Source organism: Antedon bifida, chromosome 2 (assembly GCF_963402885.1).
Source record: "Antedon bifida chromosome 2, ecAntBifi1.1, whole genome shotgun sequence".
NCBI lineage: Eukaryota > Metazoa > Echinodermata > Crinoidea > Comatulida > Antedonidae > Antedon > Antedon bifida.
Genome location: NC_136227.1, coordinates 5086710 through 5107394, shown reverse-complemented (window position 1 = coordinate 5107394; position 20685 = coordinate 5086710). Strand labels below are relative to the sequence as shown.

Genomic DNA, 20685 nt, shown 5'->3' with positions numbered 1-20685 from the left:
ACATTTTCAGAGAGCTAGCCTGCCACGTCTGTTTGGTCATCGTATTATTGGTACACGCGTAACTTGCAAGATTTTAAGTGACATTTAAACATCCGAATACGTTTGTTTAGTGGTATTTGAAGATGGTAAATATTTCTAGAGTTTAATAATGTATTTTTGTAATGTAAAATGTGTGATTTATTTATATTCACCTTTTAATATCTTTATTTCATTCATATAAAGTCAGGTTGCCCGTTTAGCCCAACTTGTTTGCACCGGTTGACTTGAATGTTACGTGATGCGGCCGGAAAAATCCTCGTTTTCCAGGGTCAATTTTGTATCTGAGCGGAAGTGGAGGTTTAGGGCCTAGCCTAGAATAAAATACAATTTTCTTTAGTACCTTATTTGTTTATTGCCTTTAGTTAATAATAAGAATGCATTTATTTGAGAAATCTTTACTCTTTAAAAAATTAATATATTTTAAATTTTTTTGAGATAAACTTAAAAGTAAAAAAAGACTAGGCCTAGGTCTACCTACTACACAAATATGCTCATGCATGGTTTAATAATTAGCGTATATTTTCTTTTTCAGCCATTAAGGTTAGACATAAAGGTAAGTAATCTTTTTTACCATTAAAAAACACAATAACTTTGGATAAATGTACAGAAACAAAATATACCTTGAATATACCTTGAACCGTAGGACTTTGAGAACTTAGCTCATTTGTCCCTCCATTGTCATCAATGAGAACTCCTCAGTAACATATGGGCGAAACTTGAGATGGTGGTCAGACCATAACTTTGCAATGCCGGTTTTGAACTTGAATGTGTGACTGTAGTTCGGTTTTTAGAAGCTTTTAAGTTTAAAAGCTCCTATGTATGCGTAATTTATTATTATGTAATTCAATTGTAAATCTTAGATAATGGAGCTGTAGTTTTGTGATTTGTGTACCTGCCTTCCTAATCCAAGGTCCAGGGTTCAATCCTGGCCAGACTCACAAACATCACTTTTAGTTCAATATGCAAACTCAGGCAAACTCTAAGTTTGCAAACAAAAAAATGTTAAGCTAGACTTAAGCCATCCTGTAATTGGTAAGTTACTTGCTGTTGGATGCAAATGAAATATAAAAAACACTTTATTTTCCCAGAGGAGATTGTCGGCAAGGTCAGACCGTGTCAAGTCAGTTGACCTTCACCCAACGGAGCCATGGATGCTTGCTAGTTTATATAATGGTAACGTCCATATATGGAATCATGAATCCCAGGTAACCCTATTTCTTCATTGTTTTTATAGAGATAAATTAAACATCTATAGACCAAATTTGAATTGTTCGTTCGTTGTCCCATTAGCTAGGTGGTCGTAGGGGCATAGCAGACAAGATACAGCAGTACTCATCATGATACGACACTCAGACATACGCCATACCTCCCAGCAGTGCCTATCTCCTCTCTGGGCTGGCGGGGGTTTTTGCTGGATGGCAAACATTGGTTCTCCTGAACCGACGCCCTTCTGGGTGTCCAACCACCCTCCACACCATGCTCCTAAAGGAGTTGATATGGTTTACCGGTTTCAATTGTACTGTACTTATATTATATATATCTGTGTTTTTGTATATCTTAGATGATTAAAAAAAAATAACTCAAGATTAAAAAAGATAAATAAAATTTTTGTTTGCTTATTTTCAGACACTAATCAAATCATTTGAAGTCTGCGACTTGCCAGTGAGGGCGGCTGTGTTTGTTGCGCGCAAGAATTGGGTAATAACCGGCTCAGTAAGTATTTAAATACTTCTACTTTTAATCTGGCATTTTCTTTCATACATAATATTTTAAGGTGTATATTTGAATTTTAATATATTTTCTGTTGGTTTTTTCTTTTTTAGGATGACATGCAGTTGCGATGTTTCAACTACAACACTCTGGAAAAGTCACACATGTTTGAGGCCCATTCAGATTATATAAGATCCATTGCAGTTCACCCTACACAACCTTACATCCTCACCAGCAGTGGTATGTACAGAATGCTAACTCGCCCAAAACTCTCTCTACTCTTATTTGCGATGAAATGTCTATATGCAGGGCCCCAATGAAAACCAGTTTAAACTGTTTGGGCTACCCTGGGTAAAGAAATGTAATAATAATAATACTTTTTAAAAATGCAATATTTAATAATGTAATGTCCTCAACTGTCAAGTATTGTTATTGGTAGTGTCAGTATCTTGTTCTGAGTGTCTATAATGATCAGTTTTGACTCTATTGGCCACCTGTGTAGGATATTGTTGAAATAAATTTAAACTAATGAATAGTCTAGTTTATAGGTAGGGCTTGGTCTAGGCCTATTTATTTTTTTTTTCCAGGGCACAGTCAATTTCCCCAAAATCAAGTTATTATTGTCATCTGGGGACTTGTTTAATACTATTAGTATGCAAAGTAAAACTAACCAATCAAAACTCACCATTAAATGGCCTATTACTTTATAGACAATAGGTAGAAATAAACTGCTTTGGACCATACCAATTTCTAGTAAGCTCTGTCTACACTATCAAACTAGTTTGACAAAAAAAGTGTGATGTGCCCAAGTATAGTAGTGATATGCCCAAATATAGTAGTGATATGCCCAAATATAGTAGCGATATGCCCAAATATATTAGTGATATGACATCATCATATCCATATATGGGCACACACTTTCTTCTCCATAAAGTTTGATAGTGTAGACAGAGTTTTACACTTTTTATTTTGACTTTGTGATTTACAGATGATATGTTGATAAAACTGTGGGACTGGGAAAAGAAATGGTTATGTTCTCAAGTGTTCGAGGGCCACACCCACTATGTTATGCAGGTTGTAATTAACCCTAAGGATAACAACACATTTGCTAGCGCATCTCTCGACAGGACGGTCAAGGTATGTAGAATTGTTTGCCTTTTAATTCTACAAAATTAAGACAATTAAAAATTCACAGGAAGCTGGATGCAAAACGGTCGATTATTAATATAACTGTTTTTGTGAGGTTTGTCTAGTAGATGAAGGGCTAAAAAAATGCTTGAGCTAGACATATTTACAAGCACTGGTCTCTAAATTTGAAAGGGTACTTCAGGAAAAGGGATGTTTAAGGTTGGTTTCCACTAGAGACGCAACGAAACGACGTAACTCAATGTAATCACAAGCGATGGATTATTCGAACAGTCGCTTGTCATTGGTCAATAACAGTTGGAGATTTGTTATCAATCGAATGTTTCTATTATCTAGGTGTGGCAATTGGGTTCTCCTTCACCTAACTTCACCCTTGAAGGTCATGAGAAAGGGGTCAATTGCGTGGATTACTACAGTGGCGGTGATAAGCCGTACTTAGTCTCTGGAGCTGACGACCGATTGGTGAAAATATGGGACTACCAGGTATGTTTAATGATATTTAATTATCGTTCCAAGGTATGTAAGGCCATTCATTGGGTTTTTGTTGAAAAATGTTTGAACTAGTAAAGTTTTTAACCAGACGCAGTGATGAACGACATACGCTGAAATGGACCGAAACACGTCTAAATTCTTTTCAAGTGCACACAAGCCAGATGTGTACACTGGAACTCTAGTTTGAAGTCTTTAAGATTTGTTCTTTGTTAATTAGAATTATGGCCAAGAAGTTACTTGACCTTGTGGTAATGGTTGGTCACTTTCGTTACAATTGGTCAAGTCAAGAATTGTCCATTCCTTTCAAATTTCATGCCACCTAAACAATACGCTCTGAAGTTAAGGGTCTTTCACACCTGTTCTGGTGCGGGTCCGGTGCCAGAAAATCAATATTTCGTTTTTCACACGGCTCCACCCATACTGATTGGCACATAGTCGAGTGGAGCGTCATGAAAAATAAACATTAACGTTTGATTTGCAAGTGCTGGACCGGAACGATGCTGGAACAAATGTAAAAGCTCCTTTATAGACAGGTTAACTTGATTTTACTTTTATCCTTCATTTTTGTACTTCAGAATAAGAACTGTGTACAGACGTTGGAAGGGCATGCACAGAACATCTCCTGCGTCTCATACCATCCTGAGTTACCAATCATAATGACAGGCTCCGAAGATGGTAAAGTTGATCAAATCTTTTTAAAATAACTTTCCTCATCAGTAATTTTTTTCAATTGTGTTTGTTTGCTAATGTTGTTAAAAATATTTTTACTAGTAATTTTGTTGCTGAAAATATTGAGTGCTAAATATAAGTGGAGCTGTAGATTGGTGGTTAACATGCTTGCCTCCCAATCTCAAGGTCATGGGTTCAATCCTGATTGTTTCTACTCTACTCCTTAAGCCTCAAATGATGCTTAGTTTTATAGTCATCATATAGTTTATCCATCCTGTAATTGGCAAGTTACTTGCTGTTGGATGTCAGAAAATAATTAAGTATGAAATTTGTTGTTTTTGTAGGAACTGTTCGTATATGGCATGCAAACACTTACAGACTAGAAACAACATTGAATTATGGGCTAGAGAGAGTATGGACAATATCCAATCAGAGAGGCAGTAACAGCGTTGCCCTTGGTTACGATGAGGGCAGTATAATAATCAAGGTAAGCTAGCATTTTGAAAAGGTGTCTTTGTGCGTATAGTGTTTTGTTACATAAAGTTTGATAGTGTAGACAGAGCTTAAGAACTATAAACATGTTTTTAAACACACTCATCATTGAGTGTTATTGGTAATGATGATGACTTTATTTAAGAGAAAATACATTTATTTATTTCAGCTTGGACGTGAGGAGCCAGCAATGTCAATGGACATCAACGGCAAGATTATTTGGGCTAAACATGCTGAAATACAACAGGCTAATCTGAAGTCAATGGGAGGTAAGAAGGTATCAGTAAAGGGCTATGGTTTTACGATAAATGATCAGGAAAAATGAGTGTAGAATAGAACCCTTTACACTAATTCGATTCCCAACAAAACGTGTGTGTGTGAACGCTATGTTAGAAAAGGTAACATAGAAGTTTTCTCTGAACACCTGGCAAAAATCTGGCTTAGTGTGGACGTATTAGTAGATTGTATATATATTACTGAAAGTAAGTAGGTAACTAAATTGGTTTATTTTGTCTTGCAGATATGGAAATTAAAGATGGTGAGAGGCTTGGACTTGGTGTTAAAGACATGGGAAGTTGTGAGATATACCCACAAACTATTTCACACAATCCCAACGGAAGGTATGGAATAATGGCTCGTTTTAAGTTATTAATTATAATTAACAACGCAATACTTCAATAAGTCTTGTCTATACTATTAAACTTTATGTGACAAAAAAATTGTGATGTGCCCATATATGGACATGATGTCATATCACTTTTTTTTTCAAAATTGTTTGATAGTGTAGACAGAGCTTGTTATAGAAAACTGAGGAAATGTGAATTAGGTCCTCTATAGACCCACAGCAGCAGTGCAGTGCCTACCATGAGCACACTGGGTGATTACAACCTAATATTTTTGAATACTGTACAAGTTATTAAGTAATCATATTGATTGATCGATTGGTATTTATTTCAGTTATCTGTAAAGTTAACTTTTGCCTTATAAGTTTGTATATTACAAACACAATGATGCAACTATGTAAAACACCTAAACTGTAGAGGGTGCTATTAATGATTGCGCTCATAAAGGACATTTTTCAAAGTCAATTTTTGCCTATAGGTGACCATCTCAAGTTTGTATGTGTTGTTGTACAAACATCAATGATGCAACTATGTACAGTATGTATGTAATGTGTGTGTGTGTACCCAGGACCAACAACTTCATTTCCCATCCAAAGTATTAGATAAAAAGCTGTTATGAAGTGTTTTTTTAATTATTAATATATTTTTTTTAAGGTTTGTGGTTGTGTGTGGCGATGGAGAGTACATCATATACACAGCGATGGCGTTGAGAAACAAGAGTTTTGGTTCAGCATTAGAATTCATATGGTCAAACGATGCCTCAGAGTAAGTTCACATGGCTGAAATTTATTCAAGATAGTTATGCTTAAGTGTAAACTTAATTTGTACTCATCTAATTTTCTTTATTTATTAAATATTTTTTCATAAAAAAGTGAACATTTATTTAATAATGTACTAATTAAACATGTTTACAAATATCAGTTGATTTATTTTTTACAGATATGCAATTCGTGAAAATAGTACAACTGTTAAAATTTTCAAAAACTTCAAAGAAAGGAAAAATTTCAAACCTGATTTTGGAGCCGAAGGTAACTAAGATTCTTTTAAAATCCTTTTATTTTGTTAATTTCATAAGTGTTATAGTATTATATAATGTTACAATTTTTTCATAAAGCTCTGTCTATACTATCAAACTTTAGTGTGACAAAAGAAATTGCGATGTGCCCATATATGGACGTGATGAAGTCACTACCATATTTAGGCATATCACTACCATATTTGGGCACATCACACTGTTTTTGACAAACTAGTTTGATAGTGTAGATAGAGCTTAAGACTATGTTCCCTGTTTTCCAGGCATCTTTGGCGGTGTATTACTTGGGGTAAAATCAAGCAGCGGCTTAGCTTTCTACGATTGGGAAACCACTTCACTTGTTCGCAGAATTGAAATCATTCCTAAAAATGTAAGTTACAGTGGACCACACCAACAAAGGGCCTTAGGTCCAGTTAAGTTACCCGCAAAACTTTGTGGGTAAACCAATTTACTAAGCCGGGACATCACCAAAGTGACCTTAGCAAATGTGTCCCCTGAATAAAGATTGGCTTTAGCGTTATATATATATATATTTTTCCCTCATTCATTTAATTGGAAAATGTCCCGAACACTGAAATCTATTAGGAATTTACGATACAAAATGTATTCATATTTATATTATATAAAATTTATGGGATCCAATACAATTTTTTTTATTTAAATGATAATTATTATATTTTTTATTTTTTTCAGGTGTTCTGGTCCGTAAATGGAGAACTTGTTTGCATAGCAACAGAAGAATCATTCTTCATACTTAAATTCGACCAAGATGCGGTTGCTAAGGCACAGGAAGCAAATGAAGATGTAACAGAGGACGGCATTGAAGAGGCATTTGATGTAAGTCAATTTATATGGCACCCTCTCCAATCGCAACAGATTTAGCGCTAGATGAACGCATATTATATGCTCTATTTGAACGAAAAATATCCTATAAATATCCTATATAAAAGCTCTGTCTACACTATCAAACTAATTTGACAAAAAAAGTGTGGTGTGCCCAAATATGGTAGTGATATGACATCATCATGTCCATATATGGGCACATCACACTTTTTTTGTTGCATGAAGTTTGATAGTGTAGACAGAGATTAAGATCAATGGCTGTAAATTTCAGTTTCCGGTTTTATACATTTTGTATAATATTAACATTTCTTTTATATTTTGTATATGCATTGCTTGAGATTATAGTATTCTTGTTTACTTAATTAATTGTACCATTGGACTGATCTATCATAATATTGTAAGATTTGTCACACAAATTACGTCCGTACGTGGTTTAAAATAGGAGCTACTATCAGTTTTTAAGTAAAAAATGGGTCGGGAAAAATTGGCCCCCAGTTGCAATGAATTCTACTTCCAAAACTGCCAAGAACTCAACTTGAGCATTAAAATCTCACGGAATTGAATTTGAAACATTAGTTTCCCCACTATTAGCAGTCCCTGACCAATTCTTCTCTCTATCTGTTTATTTTAATATTTAATTTTTCTTTTTTAAAGGTTATTTGTGAAATTCAGGAAACCGTAAAAACAGGACTTTGGATTGGCGACTGTTTCATTTACACAAACTCTCTAAATAGATTGAATTATTACGTTGGTGGTGAGATTGTCACAATATCTCATCTTGACAGGTATTTACATTTTTATTTTCTGCTATCATTAATTATCATTAGAATATTTTTTAAAGATGTATTGTCTTTTTTTCTATTGAATTATTGCTGTTACTTATATAATGACAAAATGAATGGTTAAATTCATACATTTTTTACTGTATATACAATTATTTTTATAACTTTTAAATATTGTCTGTACTTTTCTATTGTTTTAAACATTGTTTATTTAAAATATGTATTTATTTTATTTGTTTAATATATGCATTTTAAAATGCAGTGTATTAACAAAGACTTTCTGATTTGTATTTGTTTGTATAAATTATACCAATAAAAGATGAATTTAATTGAATATTAAAAGCATGTATGTAAGCATGTTGTTCATTCATAATTTAAAAAAAAAATAAATTTAAAATTATATATATTACAAATAACTGTATCAATTTAAATACCAGCTTATTTATATTGTTTCCAATTTTTATAGAGTGATGTACCTCCTAGGCTACATTCCAAAAGACAACAGACTTTATCTAGGAGACAAAGAGTTGAATGTGGTTAGTTTCTCTCTGTTGCTGTCAGTCTTAGAGTATCAAACTGCCGTCATGAGACGTGACTTTCAAACCGCGGACAAGGTCCTGCCGACGGTGCCGAGAGAGCAGAGAACGCGGGTTGCACATTTCCTTGAGAAGCAGGTACATTATTTTGTAATTTTTTATTTTTGTTTTTTATATATTTAGGCAAATTGCCAAGGAAAAGCGAATTCATTCACTATCCTTCTCAAAGGTGGCACAAGATGCTATTACAAGTCTTTAGGAGTGGAGTTGTAATTTGTCATTAGATTAAATCCTGACATATGACAGGACTTGAACCCACGACCCTTGGATTGGTAGCCAAGCATCATAACCACCAAGCCACAACTCCACTCCAATCATTATTTTATTTGGTTTAGAAACTGTAAAAAAAGTTTTAAAACTGAAAACAATTCTCATATATTGTAAAAACTATATCTGGTTTTACAAAAAGTTTAAAATTGGTCCGTTTCCATTTTTTGTCTATGATCATACTATTAATATTATTAATTATTTCATTTTTCTATTGTAGGGTTTCAAGCCACAAGCTATGGCAGTGACCTGTGACCCAGAGCATAAGTTTGACCTTGCTCTTGGGTTAGGTGAATTACAATTGGCCCATGACCTTGCTACAGAAGCACAGGTAAGTCTATATTGTTGCATCACAGCTCAATCGATTATAAAGTTTCCTTTCAACTATCATCGGGTGCGTTTTTTTATGTAAAAATAGGTTAGATTAGATATCATAAATGTTTCAAATTTTTCCCATATAGTCTGAACATAAATGGAAACAATTAGCAGAATTAGCAACTAAAAAGTGTGAATTTAAACTTGCGCAAGAATGCCTACACAACGCACAAGACTTTGGCGGACTTCTCATGCTTGCGAGTTGTTCGGGTGACACCGGTATGATGGAGAAACTCGCAGACACGGCAGCCGACAACGAAAAGAATAATGTTGCGTTCCTTGGGTTCTTCCTCCAGGGAAAGTAAGTTGAGAATTCTTTGGTTTTGTTAAAAATTCAATTTTGTTTTTATTTTTTCTATGCTTATCTTCATATTTTAACTCCCTGCAAATACAATAAACTCACTGCAGCCATGCAATTGTCATTAATTGCCATAGTTTAGAAATGTAACAGATGCACTGCAGCCATGCTGTTGATTTTCATAATCATTAATTAAAGAGCTTATTTAAGATTGTCATACATACAAATACAATAGACTCATTTCAGCCATGCAATTGTCAGTGTATCATGATTAATCATGTATAAAATAAAATTCTTGATTGTTTTTAGGAAGGAAAAGTGTCTAGATTTGTTGTGCAACACAGGTCGATATCCTGAGGCAGCTTTCTTTGCAAGAACCTATCTACCAAACAGAATATCTGAGTGAGTTATCTAGACACTAAGCTACAGTGGTCTCTTATCACCAAATACTAGTATTACATAGATAGGCTGCTCTAGTTGATTTGGTACAATATCTTTGATTTTATATATATTATTATAGTACGATCTGTCTACACTATCAAACTTTATGTGACAACAAAATGTGATGTGTCCATATATGGACATGATGTCAAATCACTAGTACCATATTTGGGCACATCACACACATTTGCACACAAACTAGTTTGATTGTGTAGACAGACCTTTATGAAAATGCTATTTGAACATGTGATTTGTTTTGTATTTAGAATTGTACAGATATGGAAGGAGAATCTTGCGAAGGTAAACAAAAAGGCCGCAGACGCCCTGGCCGATCCCACCGATTACGAGAACCTGTTCACAGGCTTAAAAGAAGCAAGGCAAATCGAAGAATTCCTGAAAACGACCGTAACAACGCTACCGGCAAAGGCATACCCTACTGTCACGGTAAGTGTTGTATTTCATTGTCATTGGTTGTTTGAAATTTAAAAAAAAAATGAATTCATCGTGAATTAAATATTGTCATTGAAACATTTAAAACTAAAGAAGCTGTAATCTTACAATCATTGTGCTAGTAGACTATTTTTTTTAATTTAGGGATATTGTATGTTCAGTACAGTACACCCAACCTAGATGGTTTGAAAGTAACATTTTCCGATTGTTCACAACTTCTTTACCAAGAAAGAATGTCCTGCGACCCACATTTTTGCTCCAAACCTCTCTCTTCGCCTCTCAAACGAAACACAACAATGTAATTCCAATTATATCTTTGTCTGGTCGTTCCCTACTAAACATGGCTAGTTCTTTATGCACGATATACATTCCATGGAATTTCAATATATCTCTTTGTCCGGTTTTTTTTGCTTTATATTTTTGCTCTAAAAATCTCTCTTCACCTCTCAAACGAAACAACAATGTGAATTCAAATATCTCTTTGTACGGTTGTTCCCTACAAACGAAACATGGCTAGTTCTGTATGCGCGATGCACGATCCCGTATTCCATGTCTGCCTAGATAGAAGAATAGAATTCTGTAATGTATATGATTTTTATTGCGTCTATAGCTTAACGCTGATCGAGATGTCGAGCAAGAAATGCAGGACGCACTATCCAGTGGTTCATATGCAGGAGGAGAGGTAAAACCTAAGCTCTGTTTACACTATCAAACTAGTGCCCAAATATGGTAGTGATATGCCTAAATATGGTAGTGATATGCCTAAATATGGTAGTGATATGCCTAATTATGGTAGTGATATGCCTAATTATGGTAGTGATATGCCTAAATATGGTAGTGATATGCCTAAATATGGTAGTGATATGCCTAATTATGGTAGTGATATGCCTAATTATGGTAGTGATATGCCTAATTATGGTAGTGATATGTCTAAATATGGTAGTGATATGTCTAAATATGGTAGTGATATGTCTAAATATGGTAGTGATATGCCTAAATATGGTAGTGATATGACATCATCATGTCCATATATGAGCACATCACATTTATTTGTCACATAAAGTTTGATAGTGTAGACAGAGCTTTACTAATAGACAAATAGTAATTATGTACAGTAGTAGTAGAGATTTGTATTAACCAATTACAACAGTTCTAACTAAATAGTTACTACGTATAACTGTACAGTTTAGCAAATACTATGTAATGTATCATTTTTATTGGTAGGGATTCGCCAAACCAGAGCAAGAAACGGAATCGGCCAAACCATCTGAAGCCGCAGCGCCACCAACGACGAAGAAAACAGATGAAGAGGATTTAGATCTTGAACTAGATGATTTTGATATTGATGACGATGATGGTACCGGTACAGGAGGAGATGATGTTGACCTAGACGACGAAGACTTCTTAGAGGATTGATACATTTGAGGAAATATTACGGACAAAGATTCCATCTATTTTTACGTATTTGTATGGATTTTATCGGTGGCAACAGTGTGTTGATATTCTGTAAATATATATTATTAATACGATGTTTGGCAGCTCTTGATTGGTTACTTAAGATGAGTGTGGTAACGTTGCGGCGGTACAACATGATGAGTTATAAATTAGTTACTGATTGCCTTATTTAATAAATCATTGCTAACATGGAGGTGGTCACTTAGGAGGGGTGGTCACATAAGAGAGGTGGCCACTTGGGAGAGGTAGTCACTCACTGTGATTGCAACTTAACTAGAGCTGCTAACATTTTGTTGTATCCACCAATCACACTGAAGCAAGATGTATTGTCCTCCAAAACATGAAAAATATGAATAATATCAAACTTTGAATAGGCCATTTGTAGTTTAAATCAAGTTGTTCACTTTTGGCAATAAAATAAAACTGAAAAATATCATATTTCTATTATAAGATGACAAAATAGATAGTTATATTTAACCAGAAACTCTTTGACTTCCAGAAAATGGGCTTTCTTTACATTATGGTGTAATAACTAATTTTTCTTGGATCCAAGAATAACTAATATGTAACACTAAAATGACCTATTCAACAAAATATAACTAGAACTATATCTTTAAATAAAAGTAAACAATTTAAATCAATAAATATATTAAACTTTATCGTTTCAAATATATTAAACACCTCATTGATACATTTTTCCCATTTTTCGAAATATTTTTTATTTTGTATATTAATTTCTTCTGTTATGGTATTATCTTTTGATTCTTTCCTATTGTTCGTGGTGGGATGGTAATTTATCTTAATGTTTATTCATAATTTATGACAATAGCTTGTAGATATTCTATTGTAATTTGTATACAACATATACTGCTAAATCGAGGTACAAGAAAACCCAATACAAACGGCTATATTAAATCAGTGTATTACTGCTAAATATTAATAATAATGTATTGAACCATTAAATGTCATAGGCTATGGCCTATAGGCCCTATATGGTCAAGATTTAAATTGTATGTAATTTTTTTGTATGCGTTATAAAATAGTTGCCGAATTTGAGTGGAAAACATGTTTTCGATTAATACGACTTAAAAATACGGTTTTTTTTATATATCATATATCATACATTTATATATTAGACCTACTAGCAAAGATACCAGTCTCAGAGTAGGCCTAATTTCCCCCAAATTCCATCCAATTCCATCGCTCTACAGTACTCCAGGACGATTTTCAAACGTAGTTTAAAATTTTTCCAGTGCGCGACATTGTCTTTTTCTGTAATTTCTCTTCCAGTAAAATTCCCCGGCTATAAAAAATAACCGGTATATTTATTGCTTTCATTTATTGCGTGTGAAAGCAAGCTAAACCGCAATGTAGACTTAAGCTACATTTAGGCCTATAGAGAAAAGAGCGTGTAAACGTAGCTTAAATCTCGTCGTCATTTTACTGTTAAAAAATACATTTGAATATGTATCTAGAGCGGTGATTAGTCCTAACATGGCCTACTTGTGGCAAGATAAAGAATAATATATGTCGAAATTGTCATCCGTCGGATTTGGTTTCACATCGTCCACAAAAGTTGACAGAAACCATAGTCAGTTCAGGAATATAAAAACTGGGTCTGTTTCCAAATTTTGGCATAGAACAATGCTTCTCTTATAAAATGGTAATTTTTTATCTGGATTTAGATAACGCTAAGGTGTTCACAAGTTGTGATGTTGCTTAAGTTATCGTTTACCGTCCCATGGGGCAAAGAACAGGTAGCAAAGGTCGCGTAGAGGTGAAGGAACTTCCGAAATAAATTACTAAACGTTTACACGACCTGATAATTGTGTTTATCTATCTAAGCATGTTGCAAATGATGGTTATTACAGTGAGACATATGCGTATACCAGGTTGCCTTTTTAAAAACAAAGTGTATTCACTTAGGGGTTACCCGTATCTCCTGAGTGGCCGTTATGGTTTAGTATGCCAGTGGTTTGTTTTATTCAGGTTTATGCGAGATGTATATTTTAATGATAATAATATCGCCGTTCTTTGAAAACAGATTTTTTTAATGGGCCAGTTAAAGATGTATTGTCCCCCAAAAACATGATAAATAGATATTATTAAAATCAAATTTTGAATAGGTCATTTTACATTTTTTTAAGTTATTCACTTCTGTAGAAAAAAAGATCAACAAAAATAATTAGTTCACTTATAAAAAGACAAAAGAAACGGTTAATTGTAACCAACAACTATTGTCTGACAGACAATTTAGGTAGTTTTTCCTTTAAATTACATTTTTTCAGGAAAATAATTTTTTTTTCGATCTAGTTTTTGGTCAAAGAGAATAACTATATGTGACATTAAAATGGCATATTCAACAAAAGAAAAACTATTTTTAATTGGTAGTACGGTAAATAGGTTACGTAAATCACTTCACTGGCTTCTGCCGGTTGACGTTCACAGAAATTACGCTACAGGCGCTATAAACACTTACACGTGTTATGAAAACTTTATAAACGGAACCAGCAGATATTGTCAAAACATACACGCATACAATCTGAAATAACTAAGGGTTTTATTTTGGTAGAGAGAAGTGTCGAAAATAAAAACGATCGAGTCGATTGATGTCAATCTCCCTGTCCTTTGGGGTATTGTAAGATCAGAAACTTTCAAACAATTTATAAGATATGATTTGTTACATTGGTCGGATTTAAATAAATTTCAAATCAAACTTCCAATATGGATTTAAACAAACAAAATAAACGGTTAAATTTAAAAGAAAAAATGTTCTGCTCATGTTACCTCAATACAATTCAATAAGTCGATATTTTGGTTATTTTTCGAAAAATGAGCATGCGCAGAATCACATTATCTGTTCTGCGCATTTCCTCACAATATTTTGGTCATTTTCGAAAAAATCCCATTAAACTTTCAAGCAATTATTGAAATGATCAGAATTACATAGGCCTAATCTGTAACTTCAATCCACACATTTTTTTTTCGAAAAATGGCAAAATTTGTTTTGTTATATAAATGGTTACTTTACGTTATAAGATGATGATAACGCAATATATGGGCATATATAGCAATATTATTGCATACTAATTGACTTTTTAAAAGTGACTATTTTAGTCATTTTTTGAAAAAAATCCCTGTACTATTATAGTACAGTACTACAGTACCATATTTCCAGGGAAATTTTAGAAAAAAGACCAAATTTCGACCTTTTTATTTTTTGACATAGCTATAGTTACTATGGCTCTATAAGATGATGATAACACTATATATGCACATATATAGAAATATTATCGCATAATAATGGAATTTTAAAAGTGGCTATTTTGGCCATTTTTCGAAAAAATTCCTGTACTATAGTACAGGGAAATTTTCGAAAAATGACCAAATTTCAACCTTTTTATTTTTGACATAGCTAGTTACTATGGCTCTATAAGATGATGATAACACAATATATGCACATATATAGCAATATTCTCGCATAATAATTGAATTTTAAAAAGTGGCTATTTTGGCCATTTTTCGAAAAAACCCCTGTACTATAGTACAGGGAAATTTTCCCAAAATGACCAAATTTAAACCTTTTTATTTTTGACATAGCTAGTTACTATGGCTCTATAAGATGATGATAACACAATATATGCACATATATATAAATATTATCGCATAATAATGGAATTTTAAAAAGTGGCTATTTTGGCCATTTTTCGAAAAAATCCCTGTACTATAGTACAGGGAAATTTTCCCAAAATGACCAAATTTCGACCTTTTTATTTTTGACATAACTAGTTACTATGGCTCTATAAGATGATGATAACACAATATATGCACATATATAGCAATATTATCGCATAATAATGGAATTTTAAAAAGTGGATATTTTGGCCATTTTTCGCAGAACAACATAATCTGTTTTGCATATGTTACCTCAATATATTTCGATATTTTTGTCATTTTTGATAAAATTGCCAAATTTTATGATGAATCAGACGTGGATCATCCTCTCACAATACATAGATCAAATTTTAAACGAAATGAGTGTCGATAACTCTATACGGTGACAAAAAATCCTGTTTTTCCCCCTCAAAATTTGCTGGTCATCTTTATTTTACACAAAGTTTTAAACGCAAATGTGACGATGTGAAGTTTCTATGTACTATACGAATGTTTACGCAAAAACATTTTACTGTGCCGTCGGAAGTGGACTAACTGCTGGCAATGCGTGGCATGTTTTTTGTGGGCATATGATTTCCGACTGAAACAACATTATTGTCTGTTTTTTTACTCGTGGGAATAATGTGTTAAAAGGAATGTATCTTGAGGCGTTTATTACGCTAAATAATAATGAATAATTGTTCATGTTTTAAATAATGCACCGCACTGCCGCAAAATAAGTTTATTGTGCGTACGACGTTATTGCGTTGCGTTCTCGTGCGCGGGAATCAAGCTTCATAAACAAAAACGTTAATTTATCGCATTTAATTACTAAACTTTGAAAATTAGAAAAACACTTAACTCTAATGTACCATCTTACTAGAAATAAAATCGACTAAAACAAAAATTAATGAAACTGATCTACACTATTTTAGTTACCAAAAATGCTTTTTTTTAACGCGTATAGGGTTGGTTAGGCCTAAGCGCGTATAGTGTACTTATATTTTAGTTACTAAATATCTAGAAATATCACTAGAAAGCGGGAAAATCCCTCCTTTAAGCGTGGTTCCCACTAGAACGCAACGTAACGCAGCGACGTATCGACGCAAAGTGCTGTATTGCGGAATCACAAGTTCGAACCGACGACGCAACATTGCTGCAAATATCGCAGGTTTGATTTCACGCAGGCGGGGGAAAACACAATTATTAGAAGGGCATTTTCTTACGTTGCGTAGGTTGCGTTACGTTGCGTCGCTAGTGAGAACCAAGCTTTACAGTACCGACTACTGTATGCCTACTATCGACAAAGTAAGTAAAGTAAATATTGCTTGCTACGATTTGGCTATATTATATATTGACCCTATTAACACATTGCATTATGTTTGTTTAAATAGGGAGTGAGTAAACTTTCTGGAACAGCGAATTTTACAGACTACACTTAACTACAACCGTAACACCGTATATGATTATATATTAATATTATTATGAAACAAAGTAAAATGTCAAAAATAAATGCAGCGACGTATTTATATACAGTACAATGTTATTTTAAACTGCTGTGAACTAAAGTAATAAGTAACAAGTAATTAGTGCACCCTCCTATAATGCGTGGTTCCCACTGGAACGCAACGCAGCAACGTATCCACGCAAAGTGCTGTATTGCGTAATCACAAGCAAGTGGGAACCGACGACGCAACAATGCTGCAATCATCGCAGGCGGGGGAAAACACAATTATTGGAAGGGCATTTTCTTACGTTGCGTAATTTTCGTCGTGGGAACCAATCTTTAATGCTTGGTTCTTGAGGCGCAACACAAGGACGTAACACAAAGTGAGTTGACCAATCACAAGCGATGTTTTTGTAACTGTTTGCTTGTCATTGGTTAAAACGCTTGCGTTGCGTTTGCGTCCTTGCGTCGCGTCCTATTGAGAACCAAGCTTAAAGCTTGGTTCCCACTAGAACGTAACGCAAGGACGTAAACGCAACGCAAGCGTTTTAACCAATGACAAGCGAAGTTATAGACAGTTAGCAATCACAAGCGAATAAGCCATCGCTTGTGATTGGTCAATTCACTTGCGTTGCGTTACGTCCTTGCGTTGCGTCGCTAGTGGGAACCACGCTTAAGAGGGCACCTTTGGGAACCAACTTAATAGGGTCGCCCAATGTATCAAATTTGAGATAAGGAAGCTTAAAACTGAAACGAAAACCAAAACATAATGAATATTAAATATTTATCTAGATGTAAGAAAGTGTTTGGCGTTGGCTTTCTACTTAAATAGAGGCGAAAAGTTTGAGTCGCAAGAGTTGAAATTGCGGACGCGACAGTGCGGATAATACGCAGACGATCCCCCGGACTCGTGACCAAGCGATACAGAGCTTCTTAGAGCGACGGCGGCGGTATCTTCTTCGTAACGTACACAGTGGTTGATAGGCGATGGCGAACTACCGTGATGGTATGATGAGAACGGGCTGCTTGCTAGGTCGTAGCTGGAGTTTGTCGGTATAGACAGGTTCAAACTCTGCTCTTTTCTGGCAGGCTGGCCTGGCATCTGTAGAAAAAATAAAGTCATTTGATCGTGGGTGTATTCTATGAGAACTTTTTAGAACATACATTTTAGAAAATAAACATAATGACATGAAAAATGTATGTTACACAAAAAGTTAATCGGTTATAATATCTAGTTCGCGCTTGGGTTTAAAGATATAGGCCTATTGTCCTGAAAAAAAATAATTTAAAAAATTGTTTGTTCAATATGCCATTATTGTAATGTCAAATATAGTTATTAACTTTAACCAAAAATTGGATCGAAAAAAAATTATTTACCTGAAAAAATGTAATTTAAAGCAAAAAATAGTCTGTTCTACGGAAGTGATTAACTTGATTAAAACTACAAAATGGCCTATTCAAAGTCTGATTTTATAAATCTTTATGGCTATACCTGACATGAAGATCCGACGTATCCTATTTGTAAGGCAGCGGGTTGTGGTTGAAAGTTTGTACTCCAATCAGTACCATGGTAAGTAGCTGAAGATAGTGAGGTAGGGTAGATTGGATTGTAGGGGCTATAGCCGTAGTCGTTGACGTAAGAATGAAAAGGCGTACGCTGATCACCGTGACTATATGGGCGATTATGACGACTTAGGCGGTGCATACAACGACGACGGCGGTAGTTCCCGTTTTCGAACATCTCATTGCACGATGGGTCAAGTGTCCAGAAGTTACCCTTTCGTTCTCCGCTACCTTGTCGTGGTATCTAAAAAAAAAACCACACAAAATATTATTTATATTAATATTATTCTTTCTTGACCTAACCCTAACCCCTGGTAGCTTTCAAAATGGTTAAGTAGGCCTAAACATAAATTAAGTATTTAAAAGAAAAGTAAAAAATAATCATAAATCTATTAAGGGACCACCTTCGATCGTTGATTTAACCTATTAAGGGACCACCTTCGATAGTTCAACATTATTAAGGGACCACCTTCGTTCATACCAAAGAAAGATAAGGTTCAGAGTAAAGAAGTATAAACGGTAAATTTAACATTTATTATCATGATTTATAAACTTATTACGATAACATGAATTAGATGTTAAAATATATTTAATAATATTAATAATAATTTATAAATATCCTACAGAACGTGCGTAAACATAATTACGTCACTGATGACGATAAGAAAGATAATTAAATGCTAAGAAAATCTCGGATTTTATAAACAATACAAATTCGGAAAGGAGTGGCCGTTTAAAATAGCTTAATACGTCATATTTTCTAACCAGCATCGACAATTTTTGTGACGTCATTATCTACGCAACACAAGTAAGTTGACCAATCACAAGCGACAGTCTGGATGAATTATCGTGTCGTAAACGTGATTGGTCAAATTACTTGAGTTGTATCGTAATGGAAAACCAAGCTTATTTTTATACTCAAAGAAAATTGCAGAGTTTTGTAAAACTGTAAAATAAAGTTACGTTCAGACGGAGCTCGGATAAAAATTGGTGTAGCATTAATAGAACCGTTCACACTAACTCATTTCGGATCTCATACAGAATGTTCGTGTGAACGCAGTACTAAAAAAAAACGTCGTCCGCCGGAGCTATTTCCGGATACCGGACTAAATCCGCACTTAATGGGAACGTAGCTTTTAGCAACGAATAACCATCCACTGATATACATTACAACAAGTCTGCGCGGCCAAAATGTCATACGTAAACCTAATACAGCATGTACCAATAATAAACAAAATAAATGCCATTTACCTTGATAAAGCATTCGTTCAGACTTAGATTATGGCGTATAGAATTTTGCCATCCTTTTTTGTTCTTCTCGTAGTAAGGAAATCGTTCAATAATAAATTCGTAAATTTGGCTTAGCGTTAGTCTTCTTTCTTGGCTCTCTTTAATCGCCATGGCTATCAAAGCTACGTACGAATAAGGAGGCTTCTCATCTTTTTCGTTCTCTTTCGTTTTCGCTTTTGATTGCTCTTCCCAGTCCAAGTAATCCTCATTGGATACAGCAGGGCCACTGCTATCGATACACGAGGCTACAACTCCGTTCGTCTCCGTTTGTGGCATAATTGCTAATCTGTAATTTTGTACACTTTGCTACCGATGCGTTTTACACAACTTTCCTACACCAAGTCTTTCTAAACAATGAGTTCCTCAACATTTTCTTATCGACTTTTTCGTATACTCAGAACTGATTTAACGGTGAAACTCAACACCTATGCTAACTCTTTGAGAATTTTCCACCAATGAAAAACATTGTAACACTAGAATCTTATCTAAAGATATTCACTGCGCAGTTTCATTGTCAATCAATTCTCTTTAGAAATGTTTTGATACCGAATCGAATACGACTGTCATTTATAATCATTGAAAAAAATAACTATCCCTTCCAAATTGAACTGAAATACTAGCGTTTCGCCGGGGTCCTAAGATTCTCTGGAGTAGGCCTATTAATTAGAGCTCCCGAGAAACTTATGTGTTTCTCCAGAGAGTTTCGCCGTGACCAGAGTGTCTCTGGCGTACTAGAGGTCCGGAAACACTTGTACGTTTCTCCAGAGCGTTTCATGTGTCCCAAAGTGTCTCTGTAGTACTAGAGCTCCGGAGACACTTGTGCGTTTCTCCAGCGCGTTTCGACGTGTGCCAAGTGTTTCTGGCGTATTAGAGCTCCGGAGACACTTGTGAGTGGAGTATTAGAACTCCGGAGACACTTGTGCGTTTCGCCAGAGCGTTTCACTGGGTCCCAAGTGTCTTTAGAGTATTAGAGTTCCGGAGACACTTGGGAGTTTCTACGGATCGTTTCCCGTGTCCCAA

At 34.6% G+C, this 20685-nt stretch overlaps 3 protein-coding genes across 5 annotated transcripts in view; 1 reads left to right on the top strand and 2 right to left on the bottom strand.

Annotated features, from left to right (window-relative positions):
• LOC144835993 (leucine-rich repeat-containing protein 23-like) overlaps positions 1-20685 on the bottom strand; it is a 113615-nt gene that overhangs the window by 52089 nt on the left and 40841 nt on the right. The window lies entirely within an intron of this gene.
• On the top strand, positions 15-12706 carry LOC144835970 (coatomer subunit beta'-like). The gene is made up of 23 exons (XM_078691115.1): positions 15-125; positions 572-592; positions 1128-1244; positions 1666-1752; positions 1863-1989; positions 2738-2886; positions 3232-3378; positions 3963-4062; positions 4401-4543; positions 4718-4817; positions 5069-5168; positions 5826-5936; positions 6111-6199; positions 6468-6574; positions 6898-7041; positions 7702-7832; positions 8296-8503; positions 8913-9023; positions 9154-9368; positions 9675-9767; positions 10073-10250; positions 10867-10938; positions 11481-12706. The coding sequence occupies exons 1-23, from the start codon at positions 123-125 to the stop codon at positions 11670-11672; spliced, it is 2745 nt and encodes a 914-aa protein (XP_078547241.1). The 5' UTR covers positions 15-122; the 3' UTR covers positions 11673-12706.
• LOC144835998 (uncharacterized) lies at positions 15795-20050 on the bottom strand. The gene is made up of 3 exons (XM_078691166.1): positions 19627-20050; positions 18305-18619; positions 15795-17914 (listed from the first exon to the last, which is right to left on the bottom strand). The coding sequence occupies exons 1-3, from the start codon at positions 19939-19941 to the stop codon at positions 17633-17635; spliced, it is 912 nt and encodes a 303-aa protein (XP_078547292.1). The 5' UTR covers positions 19942-20050; the 3' UTR covers positions 15795-17632.